The sequence below is a fragment of the Mustela putorius genome, unplaced genomic scaffold, assembly GCF_011764305.1.
Source record: "Mustela putorius furo isolate JIRA1106 unplaced genomic scaffold, ASM1176430v1.1 tig00003987_pilon_pilon_pilon, whole genome shotgun sequence".
Classification (NCBI taxonomy): Eukaryota; Metazoa; Chordata; class Mammalia; order Carnivora; family Mustelidae; genus Mustela; species Mustela putorius.
The window spans coordinates 5139024-5161755 of NW_025422126.1; the positions used below are offsets into that span (position 1 = coordinate 5139024).

Here is a 22732-nt window from a genome sequence, read left to right on the forward strand (position 1 = left end):
ACAGGTAGATAAATTAAGTCAACTGAAGGAATGAAATGCAAAAATAAAATGGAAAGGACTTTAATATTAGCTCTTTCTCTTTATTTTATTTTATTTTTTATTTTATTTGAGAGAGAGAGCAAGCAAGAGTGCACACGTGCACATGGAGGGGAGGGGCAGTGAGGGAAGGGGAGGGGCAGAGGGAGACAAAGGGGCAGACTCTCTCCTAAGCAGGGAGCCCAATGTAGAGCTTGATGCCAGAACCCTGGGATCATGACCTGAGCCAAAGGCAGACACTTAACGAACTGAGCCACCCAGGTGCCCCTTCTTCTGGGACTTCCGATGAACTAATCAATACATATTTACCAAATATTAAACTAGAAGATTCATTTAGGCTGAAAGTAGATTCTGTATATTATGTATATATTTTAAAAACATATTCTACTTGGATAGCAAACTCTATGAACCATACAGTAACTAAGATAATAAAAATTACGCAGAAACTCATGCCTATAAAGAGGCCTGTTTATTACTGATAACACTTCATTTGGCTAAAACCACAAGAAATCCACACACAAACACTTTAAGTGCAAATTCTCACAGGCAGTACTTATGATACACCCTGGTGTTTTCATCGGAAAAAAAAAGAGAGAAAATATTGACAAGAACAGGTAAAACAAGAGCACAATTTTGATCTACTGCTACATAGTCAGAAAAATAATTCATTCTTAACGGCATATATTTCATCTGGCATATTCGGTGATGTATACAAAGTTTATTTTTGCCTAAAACGAGAAGGCCTCACCATATATACAGATGCAGACTCTTGCTTGAGTGCCTCTTGTGAGATGTATGATGAATCATAACAGTGGACAAAAATATATCAAATTGTATCAAATTAGCTGTGATTCACTTGGAAGGCAGCAGTAGGAGGCTCAAAGTGGCACCTATACCCAGTGATACTAAGTCTACATAGGTACGTTCTTAGCCTACTAGGCCAACACCTTGTTATGAGTGTAAAATACTAGGCATTACATATAATTTTCCAAACAGGAATATGTTCTGCTCTCTCAAAAGAAGCTGAGTATTTAAGGGTATGCATGTTTAATGAAGATGATTTATTATAAATTTCAGTAATGAGATTTGTTTAAAAAACGGAATCAGAAAATTAACATTTTTGATTGCTTCTTAAACTATTAGCTGCTTTAAGATACAATCCCCTAATTCCTACTGTCGCCAACTAAGCATTCTATAACACGTACTATAACGGGGGTGGGGGAGGTTATGAAAAATAGTAACACATGATCTCTGCTCTCAGGGAGCTGATAGTCAGATGCTCCTTCTCAGTCAAGGAATGCCAGTGAATGGATGAAAACAAAGTGGCCAACACTTCTGAAAATGAGGTTCAGTGATAACGTAACTGTTTCAGGTCAGTTTAATTTGGCAGTAAGACTTTCAAAGTTCAGCTTTTAAAATGTAGGGAACCGGCTAGATATGTTCTGTGTTTCTATTTCTCACATTAAGGTTGGTGTGTGTACCTCCAGGCAGATGTGGCAATTGAGGTGGGGAAGGGGAGACCACTGAGCAGCCTTATGATCAACACAGAGCTCCTTTCCAGCAGCACCTGCTTCCGTGAGGACTGGAGGAATCATTTTTACATTGAAACAGTTTTATTATGGGGAATGCAAAATTCAGCTTCCATTTTTATGATAGAACATGAAATTTCATGAGCGATAGACTGCTTCAGAGTTTGGGCTTGGGCCCACACATAGTCGTCATGTTCCTCTACTTTAGGGTTATGCTGGTGGCAAAATTTGCAAAGCAGACTTTAGCATGCCATGTGCCCTTAGCTTGGTCACTTAACTCATTCTTATATGTCCTCTTTTTAAGGTATAAGGTCTTTAACAAAGATAAAAGATGGCTTAATGAACATAACAGTATAGTTAATATTTTAAAGTAGCCAGTAGTAAAAACTAACTTGGTTTTCAACTGGAACTAAAGAAAGTCATGCCATGTCAAGTCCTGCAATGAAAGGTTCTCTTCTTTCCACTTGGACTTCTTATGGCTTATAATAAGATGCTCTGGGGGACAAAAGGGAAAAAAGATTTCCTAAAATTTTGTGCTTTGGATGCCCCAAGTACAAGGAGACCTGAAATAAAATGTGAGCTCAACTGACCATCCATTTCGACTGGTCGGACTCTTTCCTCATCACTTTCTAGAGCAATCTCAGAAAAACAAATGAATTATAAAAGGCCATAATAAATTAGCATATAGTAGTATCCAGACAGACCAAAAAAGGCTATGAAATAGATTTAAAATTACTTCTTACAATGTTTTAAATATTCTCACAATAGTAACAAAATAAGTAAAAAAAAAAAAACATAGTTTATGAATCAGCTTAAAGCATTCTGGATGAATACAGTTAAGATTTCTTATCAGTGAGGTAATAGAGCAATAGCTTTTCACAGTAACAAAATGTAGGAGGGCACCTGGGGAAGGAGGGAGGTAGAGAGAAAAAGGCATAAAATAAATGTATCCAAGCGAAATTTGGATTTTTCAAGCATCATAAACATCAGTGGAAAACACTGGAAAGAAATACCAGTAGCAGCAGTTCATAGAACAATTTCTCCATTAAACTCCAGCTAATATCTCTGTTGTGTCCATTCCAGAAGCGACTTCCTTATGAAACAGGAGCCCTATTTCCTATATAAGGATATCCCCAAAGTTTCCAATCTCTTAGAATCTTTCTGTCTGCTGAAGTTACTACATCCAAATAACAATAGAGTTGAAACAAAACCCTCAAATATCCTATAATGCTATACATTCTTCAAGATGAACAAAATGGTGTTCAAGTCTCACTTAATTCACCCGGTTAAATAAAAAATAATATCCAAGCTGGTCTCTGTGCAATGAATGAAGACTGCGCTCATGCAACTACTACTTAACATATACAAAAACTCTCATGAGCTAAATTCTTGTAGTATATGTGCTGCTGAAGCAAGCACCTAAATTCTTCTAGATATGGAGTGAAACTCAAATGTTACTTTCAGTACTCTCTATGACATCATTGTTGTTCCAACCTGAGTTAAAAAAAAAAAAAAGTATTGGATAGAACCTTTAAAAGACATTTAGTATATCCCTTAATCTTAAATTTGTTATTTAGTTTTTTGGAAAAGGTCCTTATTCTTTTATTCTGTCCTCACTGAAGACAGAAAAGTTTGCCATATTACTTCTTACTTTGCGTCCTTTAAGAAAAGATTCAACAAACAACTTAAGACTTATTAAATTACCTTAATAGCTTTCTCCCCTCCAGAATTAAATGATCTGAATTCTTTGAACTTTTTCTCATAATCTCTGTGGTATTCTGTTTTATTTATGCTATGTCTTCTCTTCTCCAGCTCCCATATGATCCTAAGACACAACATCCTAGCAGGAATTGAATCAGTAAGAGGGGTACTTTTTCTCACCTTCAAAAACTTGGCCTCTTTATAGTGGTTGTTAATAAAGGAAACAAAAGGTTCACTATCTGTTCATCATTATAACAAATACACATGGGTAAACAACTTGCCCACAGCCAGCTTATTCCCTACTTTTAGCTCTCTCAGTTTACCTTTCAAAAGAAGCATTTCCTGTGCCATCTTATTGATCTGTTTGTTTATTTCTACTGATTATTTTCAATGTATGCTTTGATCTTGCCAGACTAGTTCTCTCCTTTCCCCCAAAACTCTAGAAAAGCCCAGTTTTAATCTACACACTGAATGAGAATGGATTCATTTTCAAGATACTGTTCATAAAGAAAAAGTTAAACACTGTAGAGCCCAAGGCTAAGATCTACAGTTGAGCACTCCTGTCTTTCCTGGTCAGCTTGGGTTACTAAATTTACCGTTAGGCAACTGTACACCACTGTGTCAAGTTCATGTTAAATATCATGCTAAGATAGACTTGAGAGCTTGGCTAGAATCAAATAATTTCCCTAATCTATACACTTTAGAACATTTGTAATATTTTGTTGATTTTTAAATTTGGATTTTTAAATTTTTGAGGTAAGAATCTAGGCTTTAATAACTTTTCACCTTAATTAAGATGACTTAAATGTTGCATTATATTAAAGCACTCAAAACTGTTCTCCTTATAATAGACTGACAATCATGGCATGGCTTTAGCGATTATGAATGTGCTAGCATATCATTTTAGCTCCCCTTTGTTCTTCGGTCACTGGAACAGATACTAAAGCCAAATATACATACTTTTCATATATATAGCATTGTTCATACTACTTGGTAGAATATAGGCTATCTCCAAAATTACATTCTACATTCTTAAAAGCAAATAAAACAAAAAAGTCTGCACATTTCTTCATCAGTACAAAGCCTTTGAAAACAAAGTCATTCAGAAGTATGGTGCTCTACACTTACTTAGCTGTCTATTAACTACAGTCATATGGGATCTAACTATAGAAAAGGAAGGAACAAATTAACAATAGTGGCAATACAATAATTTGAAAATTATATTTGCACTATATGGATTCAAACAAATGTTAGCTAATAAAGCTGCAACAAACCATACCATTTACTAAATAGTCTAATTAGTTTAAATGTTATATTATTATTATTATTATTATTTAGGAAATAAATACTCTAATACCAGTTATGTCCCATTAGCAATTTGTTTAGTATGATTACACCCAAGGCCTTGTTACTGTTACCTCTTAGCTATATCACATGTGTTTATGTATTCTGCTGAGTTGTATAGGACAGGATACACTTTAAGAAAATTAAATAGTACTTCTCTACTAAGACATTTTTAGAAGACTGGAGAATCAACCAAAAGTGACCTTCCAAAATTTTTTTTCACATTGAGGGGCGCCTGCGTGGCGCAGTTGGTTAAGCCTCCGACTCTTGATCTCAGCTTGGGTCTTGATCTCAGGGTCATGACTTCAAGCCCCACATTGGGCTCTATGCTGGGCATGGAGCCTACTTGAAAAGAAATACGCAAAAATTTTTTCCACATTGAAAAAGATAAGTTATACTATTGAGATCAGAAATTCTATAGTAGCCAGCAAGATATTAGAATAAACTGGACTTTAGTTTTAAAACATGTAGTTTTAATGTTTGGTAACATCTAAAATCTGGATATTATATTTCTTAGTAAAATTAGCATTATTTCATCTGGTAAAGGAATAAATCTACTTACAAAAATTTAATTCCAAAGTTAAATTTGTAAATAAATTAAGAGCTCCTTTCTCAGTTCGGATTTTTTTCTCTACCTGAAGGCTGTGATTATTGCACTTAATTCTTACAAGAAGATCCTTAAGCACAGTTACTTTGAATCTGATTTTATTAAGATTTTCATTTACATTCATAAGATTTTTAGGAGGGCGAATTGATTTGATATAGAGGGGAAGCACCTATATAGTTTGGTCTGAAATAACTGTCTGAAAATTAACTGACTAAATTATAGTCAATGCAGGAACACTGTTTTAATTCATAACATACCCTGAGAAGGCACTAAGAAATCTGACAAGAACGAAGCCACTAGGAGCATTGCCACTATTGTTTCATGTTCAGTAAACGTCAGAATTTTAAATACATACAATAAATTTACACTGCACCAAGAGCACCTGAAACACATATGGTAACATCTGTTCTAAGCTAGAAATGCCCAATTTCAAATACTCTACTTTGTAAGTTAATACCTATGATGTAATAATGATACTTTGCCACACTATGCTGGGAGCAATGCCATTTTCTTGTCAATTTTATAGATTAATTTCCTTAGCTAATTCAACAACTATATAACATTTATCTACCTTTTTAAAAAACCGTGCTATACACAAGTACAATACGGAACTAAGCTTAATCACACTTTAATAAGAAAACTCACTTTTGTATTGTTTTTTTTTTTCTGTTAAAGGAAGAACAATGTGTTACTAGAATACTTTTAATGCAATGACATTTGTTCAAGATTATGAAAAAATTCGAATCCTTTCTCTCCAGATCATTTCCTTTCGAACTTATACAGTTTGTTTCATCAGCCCACCGAAAGAAAGAAAATCAAAGTGCAAAGATACTTGACCAGATGAGATAGAGAATGCTAACATGACTTCAATGCATGGAATTCCTGGTTGTTCTGTTCCATGTGCCGGTGCCAAGTCATGGCGTACTGGTGTGCACTAAACAGAACGCCAGATCAGTCCATTTTTACTAGGCTCAAGAAAATTCTCAATCAAAGCTTCAATGAGTTTCTTCAATTCCTCTTCTAGGAAGGCAGTGTCACTGAAGAGAAAGATGGGGAGTTTTGAAATTCTTGATTTTTACCACTTTAAATTTTGTTTAAATTGTTATAATTTTTAAAAGGGGATGCTTAAACACTTTGTAAACCAAAAAGAAGTTCACTCCGTTAAAACAAAACAAGACCAAAGTTGGGGGCGGGGGCAGGAATCACACACAAGAAAACACCATGATCACAAACTTAAGTTGTACAGCATTAAAGGGAGTTCCTTGTTACATGATACATGGATGAGTTTCGGTATATCTAGATTTTTCTCCTTGGTCAGGCAATTTAATGGTCCAGAACACCAATACCAGGCCTTATACTAAAATGGCTTCCTGATACTTTGAAGAATACTCAGTAGATGTTATGGGATGATACAGCATGACTCAGATACAGAAGGGGAATGGGACTAAAAAAATGAGATGCTTAAGAAATAAATACACATTTACAAATATGTGCTTCAAAGTCATCACTGCTGTTGACCAAAACATGTCTAGGAAAGCCTCTTTTCAACTGCCTCCATGATTATTTGTTATTACTTTAATAATCATCCATTATTTTCAACCAAATATAGCATTACCCTAATTTGGTTTCCTTTAAACTCTACTCTGAATGACTTTAGGACATCCTTTTTTTGCCCCCAAAAGAAAATAAAAATCTCTTAAATGCAAAGGTTTAGAGACATACAAAATAATGTACCTTGGAATCTGAAGACAATTCCAAAGCATCTCTTTCCCAAAAATATACTGATCAGTGACAACATTATAGAAGGTACTACTTTTAATAAGTGTAAATAGGCTTTAGAAGGTGGCTGTGCTCACCACTATACCACCAATGCTTAAGTGTAAATGACCTTTGAATATGTTTATTAAAGTTAATTTAGTGACAATTCAGACTCTTAAAGGGAAATAAATTGGGCAGATTAAGTCAAATCATATTAGATATATGAAATGAATGTTTGAAAATAAATTATTTGTTGATCATTTCTTTAGGTTCAGCATAACAGTTAAAGCTCACATGACCTTCCCAGTAATAAAAATCTACCAAAATCTTGAAATTCAATTCCCAAATGGTCCAACTCTTTGGAAAACAGTCTGGCAGTTCCCCTGAAGGTTAAACACAGAACTACCATGTGATCCAGCAATTCTCCATCTACATATGGACCCAAGTGAAATGAAAACATGTCCACACAAAAACTTGTGCACAAATGTTTATAGCACTGTTACTTGTAATGGTTAAAATGTGGCAATAACCCAAATGTCCACCACCTGATAAAAGGATTTTTTTTAAAAAAAAGTGTTGTATCTATACAACAGGATATTATTAGGCCAAGAAAACAATTAAAAAAAAAAAGAATTAAGTGCTGATTCATGCACCTTGAAAACAGATGAACCTTGAAAACATCAGGCGAAGTAGAAGATGCCAGTCACACAGGGCCATACGTTGTATGATTCCATTTATATGAAATGCCCACAATAAGCAAGTTGATAGTGACAGATAGTAAATTGGTGGTTGCCGAGGGCTACATGGAGGGGGATGGCAAGTGACTGCTAATGGATATGGGGCTTCTTTCTGAGGGGATAAAAATGTTCTAACATGGAATATAGTAAAAAAAAAATGTGTAGTGATGTTTGCACAACTCTGAATATACTAAAAACCACTTAACTGTATGCTTTTAATGGGTAAACTGTACAGTATGTGAATTTAATCTCAATAGAGCCTATATATATATATAAATATACAAATCTAAATATATAGTATATATATTTTAAAAGTCAATTCTCACCTCTGTTCAGGGGATGCACACATCTCCGCATAATATTTTATCTTTGGTTCTGTCCCACTTGTCCGAAGAGTAGCGACACAGCCATTTTGAAAAGTAAATGTAATCATTTGGCTATTTTTACTCACAGGCAATACCTATGCACAAGGTGAATAATGGCTTAGTTACACTCGGTACCTTTTTCATTTTCAGGAGTTGTAAAACATATTCTACTTATGTGAGGTATCTAAAGGAGTGAAATTCATAGAAACAGGAGTACAAGGTCATTGGCAGGAGGTAGGGGAAGGGGGAAGTGGGGAGTTGTTTAATGGGCATGGAGTTTCAGTTCAGCAAGATGAAAAAGTTCTGGACATCTGCTGCACAACAAGGTAGACAGAGTTAACACCAACGGACTGCATGTGGTAGATTTTGTTATGTATTTTTTACAATTAAAATTTTGTTTTTTAAATTACAAAACACAAAAGATTATATATACAATAATTCATAAATATGCCATTTACTAAACATTTATAATAATACGGCGTTGGGTTATATACCTTACACACATGATCTCCAGGCCTCAGCAACAATCTTCCAGAGTAAATATTACTGCCAGTTTACTGACATGGCTCAAAAAGAGTAAATGACCTGGTCAAGGTAATCAGCTAAAGTGGCAGAGCGAGAAGTTGGAGCCAGGTCTATGTATCACAGTCCAAACTGCCTCTGCGTTGGCAAAGGGCTTTACAATTTCGAAGCACTTTCATAGACAGTTTATCAATTGTCTCCAAAGCAGACTGCATGTGTCCTAGAGGGCAGGCAAAATAATCCACTGACTGGGGTACAATAAAAGTTTTTATTTTTTACCTAAAAGTTAAAAAAGGAGATGAATCTTTACTGACATTGAACACACGGATTCATCCTAGTACTCCTTCTGTGAAGGTATCTTGGGGGAACTGTGGGGGTTGTACTAGGACAGAGGTGGTGCCTTTCAACAGGGTCTGAGCCTGATCCTTTCTTTGAAATCCCTCCCTCAGTTACAGGTACTACTACACACCAGTTGCTTAAGACAGAGACCCTTCTCCCCTCTTTTTCACTCACAGACCATCAACTAGCAAGTCTTGTCTGTTCTAGTCTTTAACTCAATTTCGTCCAACTTTCTCTACCACTACTGCTAATAGATTTAATTCAGGCTCCCATCATCTCTCATCCTGATTCCTGAAACAGCAAAATAACTGAACTTCTGGGAGTTTGCCTCTCTCTAACCCCCATACCGTATGTGCCATTCCTCCTCGAACTCCACACTACAGTGTAGAGAACTCTTGGTGGTTTTTTGGAGGAGAACATGCCTTCCTACCTCCAGACCTAGCACTTGGTGCTTCCTTTGCCTGAATACCCACTGTTCCTTCCTGAATACCCACTGTTCCTCCTACATCTGGATAACTCTTACTCACACTCAGCTCACAGAAGTCCTCTAGAAGGTCTTCTGTAAGGCTCCCAGATCTGAGCAAGGGTCCTTCCTATGCTCTTCCATGGCACCTTACGCACCCCCGGTCTGTTTCATTTTGTAAAGTAATCCCTGCTTACTTCCATTTCCCCTCTAGCCTCTTGAGTGCAGAAACAGTGGCTTTGTCATTGCTCCTTCTCAGTGTGCCTACAAGGGCTTTGATAAATGCCTGTTGAACACACAGAGAGCAATCTGGAGTGTGAAGAAAACACTCAGGAGGTCTTTGACACTATGTGACCGCTGGGGTAAATTAACAATATCTGTAGTACCTGCCTTACAAAATTGTTGTAAGCATCTGTGGAGAGCAGACAGAAAAGCACTTTGAATAAGGAATATCCTAAACCTTAAAGGGGGTTAATAGGAAAAAAAGCATCACACCAAGAACTACTCCTAAGCACAACATTAGTGAAATAAAAAGAGACAAAAAATTTGGTTTGTCTCATCAAGTAGTTTACAAAGACAGAAAAATAGATACCAACAACTGGGAATGAATATTTGCTGATTAGATGAATAGACATAAAAGGAATATGAGCTATATTCTATGCAAGAAATGACAGATATTCCAAAATATATTATGCCTGTAGCATGTGGGACAACATCAGAACATTATAAGTGGAAATTTAGTCTAATAATCCTAACAATAACCAAATACATATGATTAGCAATTAATGGCATTTATTTATTTTTTTAGAAGATTTTATTAATTTTAATTTTTTTTTAAGATTTTACTTATTTGCCAGAGAGAGAGAGAGAGAGAGAGAGAGAGAACACACAAGCAGGCAGAGAGGCAAGCAGAGGCAGCGAGAGAGAAGCAGGCTCCCTGCTGAGCAAGGAGCCTGATGTGGTACTTGATTCCAGGACCTTGGGATCATGACCTGAGCCGAAGGCAGACACTTAACCAACAGAGCCACCCAGGTGTCCCTATTTATTTATTTGACAGAAAGAGAGAATGCAAGAGCAGGAACACCAGTAAGGGAAGTGTGAGGGAGAAACAGGCTCCCCACTGAGCAGGGAGCCTGATGCGGGGCTCAATCCCAGGACTCTGGGATCATGACCTGAGCGGAAGGCAGAGGCTTAAAGACAGAGCCACCCAGGTGTCCCGATTTATGGTGTTTAAATATTTGTTGAGCACCTACCACAAAAGCAGGAGCTTTGACAGGCACGGAGGTATGTCAGAAATGGATCTGACATGCACAACACGATGATAATAAAATAAAGTGATAAATGACAAGAGGAAGGCACAATATATAATGAAACCTCAGGAGGAAGATATCTAATTACAGGACCTGGAGGGTATGTGGAGGAGGTGATATCTGCCTGAAGTCTTAAATAATGGCTAAGGTGTGGATCTGCCGCAGAGGAAAGGGAGGCAGATTGGGGAAATAGCTTGAGCAAAAACAGAGATATTTTTATTTTCATTTCTTTAAAGATTTTACTTATTTATTTGAGAGAGAGAGATAGCCAGAGAGAGGAGGGCAGGGGTAGGGGGTTGGTGAGGAGGAAGCAGACTCTCTGCTGAGCGGGGAGCCCTGACTTGACTCTGGTCTCGATCCCAGTACCCTGGGATCATAGCTTGAGCCAAAGGCAGAAAACTAACAAATGGAGCCACCCAGGTGCTCCCAAATACAGAAATTTTTCATAAAAATGTATGCATATAAGAAACTATAAGTTGTCTATTTGGCTGCAGGTGTAGGGACTAAGGTTGAAAAGGGAAGTTGCAAATAGGTGTAATGGAGAGCTTTGAAACGACAGGCTTTTAGACTTTATCTTCAACATCATACATTCTCCCTCTCTCCGTCCCTTTCTCTTTTTGTCTAATTCTCTTTCCCACCTCCCAGGGAGGAGCATACACTTGGGGAGAGAGGAGGACAGGATCAGAGGCAGGGAGCCTGTTAGTGGGATTATAACCGCTCTGAAGAAAAACAATGAATCCTAGTTTCAAGACATTCACAGGCTTTAACTTCCACTATTTTATTATAGTACAAAGTACTACAAATCGTTAAACTTAAAAAAAAAAGGGGGTACTTACTGATTTCTTATTAGGCTGGCTGCTGTCATAGCCAGTAGTAACATCCCGTATGTGCAATATAGCAAATGTCCCACAGAATTTTGGATATTCTTTTGGAGAATCAAAATTGCGAAGCCTTTCAAATATACTTTTGATGGTACTTGGATCATAACACAAGAAATATGAAGTTTTTGAAATATGATAACCATATCTGCACAAAGATTTAAAGTGTTAAAGTCAGATTTCAGATAACTCTTCAGGAAAGTATAAAGATAAGCCTATTACAGTATTAAGTAGGAAGTGGCAGTCTTTACTTCAGTTTTAGAACTTTTTAGAAAGGACTGGCTGTTTTCGAAAACCAAATTTAGAAAGCTAAAAGGAGGGCCCCCAAAATGAGAAGTTTGGCAATTGAAAAGAGAAATTCATAATAACAGAACTTACTTTTCATAGACCTTAATCAGCTGCTGTTTCAATGTTATATTCATGGTTTCCAGGTAAGCTGCCATCTCGGCAGCAACTACAGCTGCACTCACCCCATCTTTATCCAAAACCGAAGTGCCACACAGAAAACCTAAGAATTAAAACACATTTTTTTTTAGATTTTTATTTATTAGAGAGAAAGAACGAGCACACAGGAGCAGGGAAGAGGAGTGAGGGAGAGGGAGAAGCAGGCTCCCCACTGAGCACGAGCCAGGACAAAGGTGGGGCTCGAACCCAGGACCCCAGGATCATGACCGGAGCCAAAGGCAGACAAACGCAGACACTTAACCAACTGAGCCACCCAGGGGCCCCTTAAAACACATTTTTTAAAAAGGAGAAAACTTAAGCCTAAAATAATTTCAATAGTTTTACATTTCTTCAGAAGAACCAATGAATTTAAGAGCCTACTGACAGATGAAGCCCACTGATACTGAAGGTACTTAGGGTACTTTTAAGGGTCTTCCCCCCAACTCCCCCCAACAAAAAGTGCATCTACATATTTCTGAGTTCTCTGTGGTTTTTACAACTCAAAAGACAAAACCGGAAGACAAAATTTCCTCTCCACAGAATTACACTTTAAAATATGCTCTCATTCAAATTTTAAAGATTTTAATATTTACTACATACCAATTGACTCCTCAAATGCAAAAAGGACTTCTTTCCCATTTTCCAGGAGGTCTTTTATCCTACTTCCAATCCATTTAAAACCTGGTAATGTTTCCTGAAATGAAGAGAAGGCCATTCTAAGTAAGTGACTCCTCATAGACATATAGAAAGACCTCTCACTAAATGCATGTAACACTTTCATAGTGATCTTCTCTAATGGCTTTTGGCCCACACAGATTTATACCATACTAAGCACATAGCCAGGAAGTGCACAGATTCATATTGCCATGACTGATAACCTACTATTTATTGAGCACAGAAATAGCTGACTGACACCAAATAGAATCCAACATCTGTAAATGGGGATCCAGACAGTCACAGAGTAACATAAATACATCTATTATGATTATCTACTATTCATCAAGCATCATTAACAGGCACTTTATGTCATTGTCTCTTTTAATGCTCATAAAAACTCTGTTGCTGAAACACAGGCTCAGAGACTCAGTGAGTTTGCCTAAGACTATGCTGTACATAAGAGATGGAGCCAGGATTCACCTACACTGCTTCTCAGAAACTGTCTTTGGGTCTGTATTATAAGTACAATATAAGAGAACCTATGAAGCTTGTGATTTAGTCCCCTTTGGGTTTTTAATGATGTACTTTCATCATTATCACAGCGCATGCTTAAACCAGGTGTCCCTTACCATAACACCATGGAGTAAATAAAACCAAGAAAGTTACTAAGCCCTTCTTTTTTTGTTTTTGTTTTTGTTTTTTTATAAACATATAATGTATTTTTAGCCCCAGGGGTACAGGTCTGTGAATCGCCAGGTGAACACACTTCACAGCACTCATCATAGCACATACCCTCCAGCCCTTCTTTGTAATTAGGTCCAAGGACTTTTCATCTTATAAGCTACTGTTCACTTTAAAGACATGAGCTGTTGTAGAGTCAACAGAAAGAGCATGTGATAGACACTGACTCTAGAACTCGCCATTAGTAACTTAATGATTCCCAATTTACCTCTCTACTTCCTCAGTGGGAAAAAAAATAAAGCTAAAACCTTTGCTGCCATCCCCAGAACCAACAAAAAACACAAGGAAGCAAATTTATAATACTGGTCTTTAGGATCATGTTCTCTTTTGTGCTCATTATACATTATTTTTGCCATAAATATTAATGAGGAAAATGTTAACATTACCATAATTCAAAATCTTAGGCTTGAATAAATTTTCAATTTCTGTTCATTAGCAATTTGTTGTTGTTGTTTTTTTAAGATTTTATTTATTTATTTGACACAGAGAGAGAGAGAGAGCGCACAAGAAGGCAGAGAGAGAAGGAAGCAGGGTCCAGACTGAGCAGAGAGCCTGATGCAGGGCTTGATTCCACGACCCTGAGATCATGACCTGAGCCGAAGGCAGAAGCTTAACCCACTGAGCCACCTAAGAAACCCTATTGTTTTTTTTAAGTAGGCTCTGTGCTGGATGTGGAGCCCAACACAGGGCTTGAACTCACGACTGTGAGATCAAGACCTGAGCTGAGATCAAGAGTTGGATGCTTAATGGACTGAGTCACCCAGGCACTCTGGTATTTGTATTTTTTTTTAAGCCTGAGATTGAAAGTTCTATTTCATTAAAACAAATATAGTTGTTGTTTTTTTTTTTTTAATTCAGCCAATTATTGTTAAGACCTATAGCTTGGCTGTGGCTCAAGAAAAATGCCCAGAGGTGACATCTGCACTGATATTTGACAAAGATGACAGAGGAAAGGCAATTTAATTGGCATCAATCCCAGAAGCTATAGAAACTGTTAGCTTAACTCTCTAAGGCTCACGAAAGTTAATGATCTGTGCTGAGAGTTATTTCTTGTTTTTTGGATATAGAATCATTAGGTCTTAACTTATAATTTAGAAGACTAAGTTTCTTAAGACTGAACTTGAAGAGCCTAAATAATGGTCATGATTATTTTTTGGAATGGAGTTTTTGGAATGGAATGGATTATTTTTTGGAATGGAGTTTATGTTACTGATGAGGTCACTAGGTGCCAGATTTTCTAAGTATGAAAACCAGATTTTGGGGCACCTGGGTGGCTCAGGTCATGATCCCAGGGTCCTGGGATCGATCCCCGCATCGGGCTCTCTGCTCTGTGGGGAGCCTGCTTCCTCCTCTCTCTCCCTGCCTCTCTGCCTACTTGTGATCTCTGTCTGTCAAATGAATAAATAAAATCTTTAAAAAAACAAACAAACAAACAGATTTTGTTGTATGGAATAATAAGCATTAATGCAATTTTTAAAGAATATCTTATCTCAGTTCCAGAAATTCACATACTGGATGGATGGACTTGACTCAAGGTGTCTAAACTGTCACAAGATTAAGCAAGTGTTAATATAACTAGAAAAAAGGGGAGGATTTTAAATCAAATCAATACAAGTTCCTTTTGGTGGGGAGGTGGCTTTAATGTATAGAAATTGATTTAGAAAAGTAGCATGCAGATTTTCTCTGTTCTTACTTCAAAATGAAATCCTTCTTTAAGTGCAATTGCCTTCAAAATTTTGGAAGAGACCGTGGTGGCTAACATATAAACATTCTTCACATCAGCATTTCTTGATGTATTTTTCTTCCAGCAGTCAAACATCCACCACCCAAACAAAGCTGCCAACTCGTTCCCTGTGAAAACTTTCCAGTGACCACTGTAGAGAGAACGAAGAGTCAAGTCAAGACTTTTAGAACTGCCCATTAAAATTTCTTGACACTTAGACATATAAATTACCATCCTTCATGTACGAAAATCCAAAAGCTATTATACGAGATTTTTGAGAAAACGTTTAGGATTATTTCTAGCTCACCATGGGTGAATTTAGGGTAGAAAAGGCAACAATGTCTGTTGAAAAATTATTACACTGTAACTTTTGTTCTCTTACTTAATCTAAGAAAAGTTATAATATGATGTCCGATCTATATAAGGACATTTATCACAACATATAAGGGCAAAAATACACTGCAATCCAAAGGACCAAGATTAGAAAATGATTATATTGATAAAGCAATCTGTTGGGATATCATGTCCTTTTATAATATTTTAAACAATATTTAAGGACTGAAAAAAGTGTTCACGGTACAGTATCAAATGGGAAACAAGATAGAAAAATATACGTAGCATGATAATAATTTTATAAAAACAAATATGTCTTAAGGAAATGTCAAAATATATACCTAGGGGTTATCTTTGGATAGTGGACTTAACAGGAGATTTATTTTCTTATTTTTTTATTATTTTGAATGAGCCTGTAAGACTTAAAATCAAAACCTCTTTTTCAAAGCTTAAGCTTTTAATTAAATAACAGGCTTTACTTACTTCTCCTGAAGTTCTGCCACTGCCAGCCGGTCTGCATCAGGATCTGTGGCTAGCACAATTCGGGCATTTTCTTTCTCTGCCAGTCTCAAAGAAAGTTCCTGAAATAATAAGCCAAATCACCAGATTGTATTCCAGATGTTAAATTCAATGTAATACTCCTACTTGTGGGTACTATGTTAGTTGACATCAATTTTAGAATGAATACAGTTTGACTAAATTTAGTAAATAAGCCTAGAAGTAGGGATATCCACCAAAGAGATTTCAAATAAAACAGAATATATAGCTCCAATAGAAATTAAATTATGTCAACAAAGGTGGTTTCTGCCTTTGTAAGTATCTTTGAATTGTCAATGAGTTTATTTGATAAAGTTTAATACACTAATAATAATTTAAATAAAGGAAAAAAAATACCAGCACAGATTCTCCTTCTTCAGGATTTGGGCATTTAACAGTAGAAAAGTCTGGATCAGGATCTTTTTGTTCTGGTACTGGAATTGGAGGCTTAAAACCAAACACCTGAAAAGCCAACTGCACATAGTCATGTCCAACCCCATGGAAAGATGTATGTACAAATTTCAAGGTGGTCTTTGAGTTTAATTCCCTGTAAAGGAAAAGAGTTATTCAATTGATATCATAAAACTTGGTACTTGTGGTAAAATTAAAATCAGCTATAGAGAAGAAGCTAAAATCTATTTTTTTGGATGAAGAAAAGATATTCAGCAAGCCAGCAGCTGTCTAGCAATAGCATTAGCTATTTATGGAATAGTTATGAAAATATGGAAATAAGGCAAAAACAAATTTTAGAGAAAATTTCTTAATCTCGTATAGAGAATACATATATTTAGCTATAACTTTAACAGTGTTATTAGTAATTAATATACTATACAATTAGTAATTTATAATATACTAATATACCCTATATATATCCTATATATATATATACCCTAATATACTATACAATTAGTAATTAATATACTATACAATTCATCTATTTAAAGTGTGCAATTCAATTCAATTTCACTATATTCATAGATTCTTCATCCATTACCATAATCAATTTTAGAAAATTCTCACTATTGACAAAAGAAAATCTACCCCAGAGCCACCATCCCCTAACATTCCCATTCCTCCTAGCCATAGGCAATCACTAATATACCCTCTGTCTGTTTCTGTTTCTATAGATTTGCCTTCTCTGGATATTTTATATAAATGGAATCATATAATATGTGGTCTTTTGTGACTGGCTTCTATCATTGAGCATGTTTGCAAAGTTTATCCATGTTGTGGTATGTATCAGAATTTCTTTTTATTGCTGAATAATATTTCATTGTATAGATATAGCACAGTTTATTTACCCATTCATCAGTTGATGGATATTTGGGTTATTTCCACCTTTTAACTATGATGAATGGTACTATTTAGCTATCTTTTTAATATAATGAACAGCCAACACATCTTTATCCCTGATTCTTTTCTTTATTTGTTAATCTTCTTATATGGTAATGTTATCCCTGTATTTCCATTGGATACCTGTGAAAACATATCTTTTTAAGATCTTCCATGTATCTCCTGCAAATGTCCTGCAGAGGATCTCTCTTCAGTGGGCTGGTATCCACTAAATTATCATTCCAGGAACCATTCCAAGGTTCCACACATTCTTCTATACACTTCAGAATTTCTTTATCATGAGGAGATGTGATCTGAGCACCAGTTTCCCAATAAACCTAGATGATAGGTAAATACAGCTATAAGTAGTTGAAATGTTGGCCAGATATTTTTAGCTACAGTAGAGATATCTGGCTTTACATAGAAGTGTTCCAAGTTAATTAAGTAGAAAATATCAACATGGGACTAATTTAATACCAAAGGATGTCCATGATAATGATTCTACAGGGACTCTTCAATAAAGGGATAATGTATTATTTTCATTTTTAGAAGTGTACTTTAATAAGAGTACAATTAAAATAAAATCAGGGCATCATTATGATAACATATTAATATGCATATGCCATAGTAGCCAATCTATATACTAAACTATATACTAAAGATAATCTAAGAAATCATGGATATCCATAAAATTTCAGCATTAAGTAGTTCTGTAATAAAGAAGAAATTACTTTTCAGATGTAAATTAAAGTAGAATACATGTCATATCAGACAGTGTCTATATCAGGAAATATAATTAGCATATTAATTATTATATATACTTTTCAGTATATGTGTTTTCAGTACTTAATGAATGAAAATACATTTCATTAAGCTGTCAGTTTGCCAAGTATTTCAATCAACAAGACATTAGGAACAGTTAACAACAACAACAACAAATCAATAAAGTGTATTTCTAGAATTCATAGGATTTCAAATTTAGAAGACACTTTACTTAGAGAATATCCATAATGACTTCTACCAAATATATGACAGGACTACCCTCTTCTGCCTCCTGAATGAAGGAAAGAAGAATACATTTGAATATGTACTATGTACTAAGCTCTGTGCCAAACAAGATGGTAGACAAGATGACCTGAAAATTCTCACTCTATAAACATTTTGAAATGTTAGCTACTGTTAGAAAAGCATTATCTAAAATGCATAGGTCAGTTCAGAAGAAGAAAAGGGAAAACTCCAGGCAGTGGGAAAAAAGGAAAACCAGAGTGATATAAGGTTGTGGAGCTGATGCTGTGACTGCCTGGAGTTTGGGAACTGTCTATTTATTTGGTTTTTGAGTTGTAATACTCATGTGGAAGGTAGGAAATTGGAGACCTGAGACTCCCCCCATCCCCGATCAGTGGAAATACAGAATAGAAGTCCTGCCCATTATTACAGAAAGGTGTTGAGGAAGGATGTGTTTTCTGGGGTATTTTTAAAAACTTTCAAATCTGAGATCTCAGTTAATATAGAAATTGCTCCCAGTCAGTGAAACTCCTGGTTCCTGCAGAAATTAAAAAACAGGGGCGCCTGGGTGGCTCAGTGGGTTAAAGCCTCTGCCTTCAGCTCAGGTCACGATCCCAGGGTTCTGGGATCAAGCCCCGCATCGGCTCCCTGCTCACCAGGGAGCCTGCTTCCTCCTCTCCCTCTGCCTGCCTCTCTGCCTACTTGTGATCTCTGTCTGTCAAATAAATAAATAAAATCTTAAAAAAAAAAAAGAAATTAAAAAACAAAACAAAACAAAACCAGTAACTGCTCTGAGTGATGTTCCCACATCCCAAGCCACAAAAAAGATTCTATCCATAGGCCCCGAAGGTTCACCATGAAAATTTATAAAACATGAGAAAAAACTCCTAGCCTTTGTCCTTGCCCATTTCTTCTTGCCTTTGTATATGGATGTGATGCCTAGAGATATAACCATTCTATGATGTTCACACTTGAAGGAAAGGCCAAAAAAACCTGCAAAGAGATGCCAGGCGCAACAACACTGAGCTACAGAATCCCGCTAGTAGCCATGTACCCTGGACTTAACTTCATGTGTGAGAAATCAATTCCTATCAGCTTAAACTGACAGAAAAACCCATAAATTTTCCAAATCTGTAGCAGAAAGTATCCCTATCTGATATAGTAACAGAAAAATCCATGCAACAAAATATATCCATGAACAAACTTTAAAAGAAATATTTGAAAGGGGTCTGTAGTGGCTCAGTTGGTTAGGTGTTTGACTCTTGATTTCAGCTCAGATTATGATCTCAGGGTCTTGAGATGGAGCCCTGTCTTGGGCTCCACACTGAGCATGAAGCCTGTTTAGGATTCTCTCTCCCTCTCCCTCTGGCCCTCCCTCTCACAATCCCGTTTTTTCCCTCTTTAAAAAAAAAAAAAAGTTATTAAAATATGAAAGACCTATTAAAAATATTTAAAATATTACTAAAGTATATAATAGAAGCCTTGAAAGAACAGAAGGATACACCCTGTTAATGAATGAAGAGACTCAATAAATATTATAAACATGTTGAAGCTTCCTAAATTAATCTACAAATGAAATATGATACCAATAAAAATGCCAAAATAGCCTTTTCCCCAAAATGGAAAAAATATAATAGTATCATGCATGGAAAAATATAAATAAAGTCATGATATGGGGGGAAATATCTGCAAAATATTGAGGTATTTTGATGATAGGGTATATTTGATGACCAAGAGCTACTTTTTATATATAAAGAGTTCCCACAAATCACTAAGAAAAAGAGCAATAATCAAAGAGAAAAATGAACAAAACCTTTAACAGATATCTCAGGAAAGGGAAAACAAATCTAATGCAAGTAAATGAAAAGACAGTCTACCTTACTCCTAAAACAGGTACAGATTAAACATAACACTCATCTATCTGATTGGCAAAGACCAAAATGATAATATGGGAGGTATGGGATAAAGACCCTTTTACGCTGTTAGGGAGAGTAGCAGTTGGTACAACCACCTCAAAGAAAGAGTGACAAGTTTTCTTTCATACTGCTTTGACTCAAAAGTTTCACTTCTAGAAATTTATGATATAGATGAACAATGCCATAGAAATACAATGTAAGCCACAAATGCAAGCCACTTACATAATTTTAAAGCTTTTAGTAACCACATTAAGATAAAAAGAAACAGGCATAATTAGTAGTAATATACTTCATACAGCCCAATATATCCAAAATATTATCATTTCAACATATAATCAATACAAAATTAATGAAATATTTTACATTCTTTTTTCATAGTAAGTCTTTGAAATCTGGTGTGTATTTTATACTTTCAGCACACCTCAATTCAGACTAGTCATAGTTTAAATGTTCAATAGCCATAGGTGGCTAGTGGCTACAATATTGGACACTGCAGCAAATGAAAAAAATACAAGCAACAGCTAACATTTATTGAGCACTGGGCATTTTTCCTGCAATATCTCCTTTAATCCTCACTCCCACTCTATGACCTTGGTTTTATTATTATCCCTAGTTTGCAGATGGGGAAACTAAAGTACAGAGAAATGAGCCTCTTTATTTTTTAAAGATTTTATTTATTTATTTGAGAGACAGAGAGATTTTATTTATTTATTTGAGAGAGAGAGAAGTAGGCTCCCCACTGAGCAGGGAGCCCAATGCACGGCTTGATCCCGGGATCCCGGGATCCTGGGATCATGACCTGAGCCAAAGGCAGACACTTAACTTACTGAGCCACCCAAGTATCCTACAGTCAGGTTTTAAACCCAACCCAAGTTCTAACTACTATTCCATACTGATTATATAAATCTACTTACACATATGAACAAAGACATATGTAGAAGAACACTCTTTGTAGCACTGTTTATAAATAGCAGAAGATTAGAAACAAATGAACTGTTCACCAACAGAGGATTGCTTAAATAAATCAGGATTGTGGGGAGCAGGGTGGTTTAGTCTGTTAAACATTCCACTCTTCATTTTGGCTCAGATCATGATCTCAGGGTCATGAGATCGAGCTCCACATTGGGCTCCATGCTCAGCATGGAGTCTGCATGAGTGAAGATTCTTTCTCTCTCCCTCTCCCTTTGTCCCTCCCCCAACCCATGTGTTCTCTTCCCCACTGAGCAGGAGCCTGCTTCTCCCTCTTCCTCTACTCTTCTCTGCCCTTCTCCTGTTCTCTCTCTCTCAAATAAATAAGTAAAATCTTTAAAAAAATAAATAAAATACAATAAATCAGGATTTGTTATATAGACTTTTAAAGATGAATGAGGCAGACCTATCTCCCTATCAGTTGACTAAGAGAATGATCTCTAAGATTGTTTCATACTGTTGTGTGAAAAAGCAAGGTGCAGAACACTCCATATAGTACTCTGCTATTTATGGGGGGAAAAATGTGGGAGTGAGAGTGACAAATACACATATGATTACATGTGCTGGGGGGAAACTAAAACCAGAAACTGTATTTGGTTCTGAAAAGGGGTATAGGGCTTTTATGGGGTATGGGGAGAGATACTTTTTATGTTTAACTTTATACACTGTTTAACTTTTATCCTTTTTAACTTGTGTGTATATTTTAAGAAAAGAAAAAAAAAACCTTTGAGGCTTTCCTATGTGACAAATATGTTCACTAGCAATGAACATCAAAACAGACCAAGGCCCTTCACCCATGAGTTTATATTGGGGAACAGGGTTGGAGAAGGTCAAACAACTCAATAAAGAAAACAATTCATTTTCAAGAAAACAGATCATCAGACAGCGATAAGCTCTGTGAAGGAAATAAACAAGATGATGAGAAAGTCATTGAGGGAAGCCACTTCAGATAAGGTGGCCTGGGAAGGTCTCTTCAAGGAAATAACATCTGGGCAGGAACCTGAAGGATAAAAATAAACAAATCCGCAAGATGAAGGCAAGAGCAATGCAAGCAGAGCCAAAACCATTTACAAAGGCTCAGAGATGGGAGAGGGCTTGGTATACTGGTAGACAAAGGAAAAGGAAGAAGTGGGAGTGTGACTAGAACACAGTGAGCACAGAAGAGGAATGAATGAAATTAGGCTGGAGAGGTAGGCAGGATTCTGTAAACCTCAAGGTAAGGAGCTTGGATTTTATTTGGATAATGAGAAGTCACTGGAGAATTTTAAGCAGGGAAGTAACATGACCTGTTCATATTTTCAAAGATCATCTGGCTGCATGGTGGAAAATGGATTTTAGGGAGAACAATGGGAGCAGGGAAGAGACCAGCCATGATGCTGTATCTCTGATAGAAGATAACCATGTTTTAGAATGGTGGAGGTAGAAGTGAGCAGAAGCAAACATATTCCAACATACATTTTAGATGTAGAATTTGTAAAACCTGTTA

General features: G+C 36.2%; 1 protein-coding gene across 4 annotated transcripts in view; it reads right to left on the reverse strand.

Annotated features, from left to right (window-relative positions):
- Positions 1-483: 483 nt before the first annotated feature.
- Positions 484-22732, reverse strand: part of PGM2L1 (phosphoglucomutase 2 like 1) — a 54007-nt gene continuing 31758 nt past the window's right edge. For 3 of the 4 annotated variants that reach the window (XM_004768061.3, XM_004768058.3, XM_013064327.2), the window contains 9 exons: positions 17501-17694; positions 16382-16571; positions 15971-16068; positions 15125-15305; positions 12634-12727; positions 11968-12097; positions 11548-11737; positions 8039-8172; positions 484-6254 (listed from right to left, as the gene is read on the reverse strand). In XM_004768061.3, the coding sequence (XP_004768118.1) occupies positions 6152-6254; positions 8039-8172; positions 11548-11737; positions 11968-12097; positions 12634-12727; positions 15125-15305; positions 15971-16068; positions 16382-16571; positions 17501-17694 (1314 nt within the window). In that variant the 3' untranslated portion in view covers positions 484-6151. Of the gene's footprint in view, positions 6255-8038; positions 8173-8571; positions 8820-11547; positions 11738-11967; positions 12098-12633; positions 12728-15124; positions 15306-15970; positions 16069-16381; positions 16572-17500; positions 17695-22732 lie in introns of those variants that run through there. The other variant, XR_001182061.2, reaches the window with a different exon arrangement.